The sequence below is a fragment of the Penaeus vannamei genome, chromosome 2, assembly GCF_042767895.1.
Source record: "Penaeus vannamei isolate JL-2024 chromosome 2, ASM4276789v1, whole genome shotgun sequence".
In the NCBI taxonomy this organism is placed as follows: Eukaryota; Metazoa; Arthropoda; class Malacostraca; order Decapoda; family Penaeidae; genus Penaeus; species Penaeus vannamei.
The window spans coordinates 488,085-493,084 of record NC_091550.1 but is presented as its reverse complement, the minus strand read 5'-3'; the positions used below and the strand labels follow the sequence as shown (position 1 = coordinate 493,084).

At 32.4% G+C, this 5,000-nt stretch overlaps 2 protein-coding genes across 2 annotated transcripts in view; one reads left to right on the top strand and one right to left on the bottom strand.

Annotated features, from left to right (window-relative positions):
* Positions 1–5,000, bottom strand: part of LOC113819964 (cuticle protein AMP4-like) — a 161,349-nt gene that overhangs the window by 84,621 nt on the left and 71,728 nt on the right. The gene's annotated exons all lie outside the window — the stretch shown is intronic.
* On the top strand, positions 2,627–3,383 carry LOC138863586 (cuticle protein AMP4-like). The gene is made up of 3 exons (XM_070127937.1): positions 2,627–2,745; positions 2,852–3,057; positions 3,182–3,383. Exons 1-3 carry the CDS (start codon positions 2,737–2,739, stop codon positions 3,375–3,377), a joined length of 411 nt encoding a protein of 136 aa, XP_069984038.1. The 5' UTR covers positions 2,627–2,736; the 3' UTR covers positions 3,378–3,383.

Genomic DNA, 5,000 nt, shown 5'->3' with positions numbered 1-5,000 from the left:
TATTTTCATCACTTTTTACCATATATCCCTCTCCCGAACTCATTTATTTGTGAGTTATAGTAATGGTATGACCTATCCTCTCGTGTATATTCTCTGATATCACACTTTTACAAATATGATGCATAAATGTATGTAAAAGGCACATATCATGAGGAAAGAATACATACATATATGTGATCTCTCTCTCTTTGAATATGTATATATACATACAAACATATATACATATATATACACACACACACTTGTACATGCATATATATATATATATATATATATATATATATATATATATATATATATATATATATATATATATATATTTTTTTTTTTTTTTTTTTTTTTTTTTTTTTTTTCTTTCTTTCTTTTATGCCTTGCATATATATATATATATATATATATATATATATATATATATATATATATATATATATGTATATATATACACATTTTTTTTTCTCTTATGCCTTGCCTTGCTCACGGAGACAACATATGGTCCCTTTTGGTCCCGGATCACTCATTTCTTGATACATCTTAGTGTTTTGGTCTTCCACACTGAAGTACTACAAGGCGCATAACAGTGTGTCTTTTCCTTATGACCAAACACTACAACAAAAATATGACAATGACACTAGAAGGAACAATATGGATAATGCCGTTAGGTCTAATGATAATGATGCGCTGGACAAGATAATAAAAATGTATCTGTAATAATGATAACAGTGGTTCTTATTGGGGAGAGGCTGCAGTTGATAATAGTAAAAGCGCATTAATCCCTAAAAGAACAGTTATGGCATTCAGTATTATAAATGTACTTACGCTGTTGCTATCGTCACGTCATCTATAAAAATAATTACAATGATAATAACACTAATAATTTGTAATAACGTCTCCTTTATAACAACATACATGCATACATTTATATATGTATATATATCTATATATATGTATGTATATAATATAGATTTATATAAATATGTATATATATATACATATTTATATATTTATATATATATATATATGTATAAATATATATTTGTATATACATACATACATACATACATACATACATACATATATATATATATATATATATATATATATATATATATATATATATATATATATATATATACATATACATACATACATACATACATACATACATACATACATATATATATATATATATATATATATATATATATATATATATATATATATATGCTATACATATATATATGCTATACATATTCATACACACACACCAACACACACACATATATATACATACATATACATATATATTCATGTACATGTACAGACACACATATGAACATATGTGTGTGTGTGTGTGTGCGGCCGCCGCATTTGAGTGTGTACAAGTGTGTGTGTATATCTATGAGTGTATGTATATATTTATGTGAGTGTATGTGCAGGTGTGTTTGTGAACCGTTTTCATTACGACAAATGTAAAAAGGTGTGAATTAAATATCTTCACAATAAACGAGATGTATTCGACCGGTTTAGATCATATTTTCGTCAGAAACGTGTATATCTGACGAAGATACATTCGCAACCGGTTAAATACATCTCTTGTATTGTGAAGATATTCATTCGTATAAATACATTATCTGCTTGTTTGTATACATATGTATATATTTATATACTATATATATATATATATATATATATATATATGTATATATATACATATATAAGCAGACATACACATACATATATAGAAACACACACACACACACATTTATATATACACACACACACACACACACACACACACACACACACACACACACACACATATATATATATATATATATATATATATATATATATATATATATATATGTATGTATATATATATACATATTACATATATACATACATAGATAAATCATATATATTTATATCTATATGTATATATTTATGCATGTCGTCGATATGTATACATATATGTGTATATATACACAATGTCATTTATGTGTATACATGTGTGTGTGTATCAATACATCTCTATAAATACATTTATATATATACGTATGTATATACTTCTATGTATAAACACACACATATGTATGTAAACATATGCATATATGCATACTTACTTACATGTAAACACATTTCGAAATGAATGTTTCTTTCCCTCTTTTGTTCTGTTTCTATACGTATACACACATGTGGTAATGTGCACAAACATACATATTCACATACACATACATATGTATGTGTGTGTATGAATGTATGTGCCAGTATATACCGCATCTGAAAGCATACACATATATGCTTATATACTTATACTCATATATATATATATATATATATATATATATATATATATATATATATATGTACCTGTAAATTGATCTACTTACCGAAAATGCAGTTGAGCTCTTTGGCTTATCATAGTAGTGTCTGGCACTGGCCTTAGGTCAGTGATCGTGAGTGTACCATTTTTCTATTAACAGTTATAATTTATTTATAATGAACAACAAAACAAAACAAGAAAGAAAAGTAAGTTATGCTTCATGTCATCTGATAGTGAATGTACATCCTTGTAAACATTGATATAAAAGTAGCAGTAGCATGATCTAAACAAACTCACCTACGTGCGCAATCTTCAAAAAAACATCGCTCTGATTTTCGGGTCATCCTCTCACCTTGACTATATAACCTGGCCTCACACGCTGATTGTTGCACTCCCCTCTCAACCGTCCCACCATGAAGATCGTGAGTACTTACGCCCTATCAAATTGCACACACATGTCTGTCTGTTTTCGTGAGTGAAACAGTATAAAATCATTCAAAAGTGAATGCAGAGCATCTTTTACTCCAGATCCTCGCCCTCGCTGTGTTGGCTGTGGCTGCGGCCGAGCAGCTGCCTCTCGCCAACCCGCCCATCGCCATCGTGCGAAGCAGCCAGGTGAACCCCGACCAGTTCGGCGCCCACAGCTCCGACTTCGAGGCTGCCAATGGCATCGTGTTCCAGTTTTCGGGTTCTGAGGGCGTCGCTGGCGGTTCTAACATGGTTGGCTCTTGGAGGTGAGCGCTACAAATATCTCGCAAATTTTCCTACACGAATCACAATGAGGAATAATAGCGTTGTGATGATATTAGTGACACTCGTTGTAGCCTGACTTAACGTTTAATAATTTCTCTTTTCCAGTTATCCTCAGGAAGATGGCACCGTAGCCTCTTTCAAGTTCGTGGCCAACGAGAACGGCTTCCAGCCCGAGTCCTCCCTCCTGCCCGTGGCCCCCGCCTTCCCCCACCCCATCCCCCAGTTCGTCCTCGACCAGATCGAGTTCGCCCGCCTCGAGGACGAGCGCAAGGCTCGCGAAGGAGCCAAGGCCCAAGCGTAGTCTTTTGGTCTTCGAACGAATTATTGTTAAGCTTTGACCTTTGAACGATTTTATATGTAAATAAACAGATGTTATAAAGAAACAATTTATATTTCCCTTAAAAACGACAGAAGCTATAATTGTAAGCACCTAAGTGGAATAATATAATATATAGTGGAAAGAAGTTGCTCCTAGAAGATAGAGCTGATCGAGACAGGTCAAAAGGTCAAAAGAGGCTGCTCTTTCCTGTCTGCTCACCGGTTTGTGATGGCGATTTTTGTCGGCTGCTCGCTCTGCCTGGGTATTCAGTTCCATCCGTTCTGTAGTGGTGCTTTCATCCAGCAATAACACTAAGTCTCAATCTATGTATTTTCAGATGCTTCCCGCATGACATCTGATACTTGAATGCACGAATATTTAAGAAATTAAAGGTTTCCTTGAGCTTACACATTTGGAACGTTTGATACTGGCATGTATGTGCCTCCGGGAATGGGATAATTTGTATTTGGGAAATGGACACACGGATTCATATCGTATATAATATTATATATATATATATAAATATATATATATATATATACATGTCATATAATTTTTTTCATTCACTGTATCCAATATATCTTAGAATGATTTCTAATCATATTCAAACTACAATATATTTATAATTTGTTACTGTTAAATCTAATGAGGGAGCATGAATTTAACAATCTTAGACTCATAGGGTGGATTGAATTAATTCCTCTGTTTATTATGTGCTAACTATGCAATGGACATATACATTTTTAACCTCTAGCATTTTATTCTATAAATAAATAATGATAAAATGGTGGCATATCATTATATGAATCTTAGGAATGAATATAATATAAACAAAAATATTCTCTACTAATTCAACTCACATCTGAAGTGAACTCTATACCCTTCCTTTATCTAATAATCATAAATCAGTTGCAATTAACGTAAACAAAATAAAAACATGTATGAGACGAGACTGAGATCTCCTCTTCTACTAGTATCTTCTCATTGCTTCACTTGCACATAAGCTAATCACTCCCTTCCTTTTCATCTTCATAAATTCATAACCTTAATAAATAATTCCACTCTCAATCTATTCCTTGATACTGCCGGGACTGTTTCCTTCCACAAATTCCGTTTCTATATTCACGGGTCAATAAAATAACTAAATAACTAAAATGTTCCCTAAAAACAAGGCATCATTGTGTTTTGTTTTCACAAATTTTCTTCTCTTTGTGTTCGGGGCGGAAGCCAAGACTCGTCTGACAAGAAGCCATTAAAATAACGATCTTATTGCTTTCCTATGTGAGCGTGTGTATATGTGAGCACTATCGCTATGCTTCAAAGCAATATATTGGGTCACCTACAAAAGGCTTTGTGTAACAGCCTTTGGAAGGACTATTAATTTCCTCTTTTCGACTGGCTAGTTCTGTCGTCAAAATATTGCAGAGCAACTATAGTTCTCCCTTTTTAATGCTGCTCGGTTATTTACTTAGAATCCAAACTTTTCCGAAGAGAATCATTATTTTTCGAAGAGAATAATGATTACACACGAAAGTGGTGTAGCGATTGGTCTCGTAAGGAAGTGGTATAATCATGCAGTGATAGAGAAGTATCACCTTATCAAAA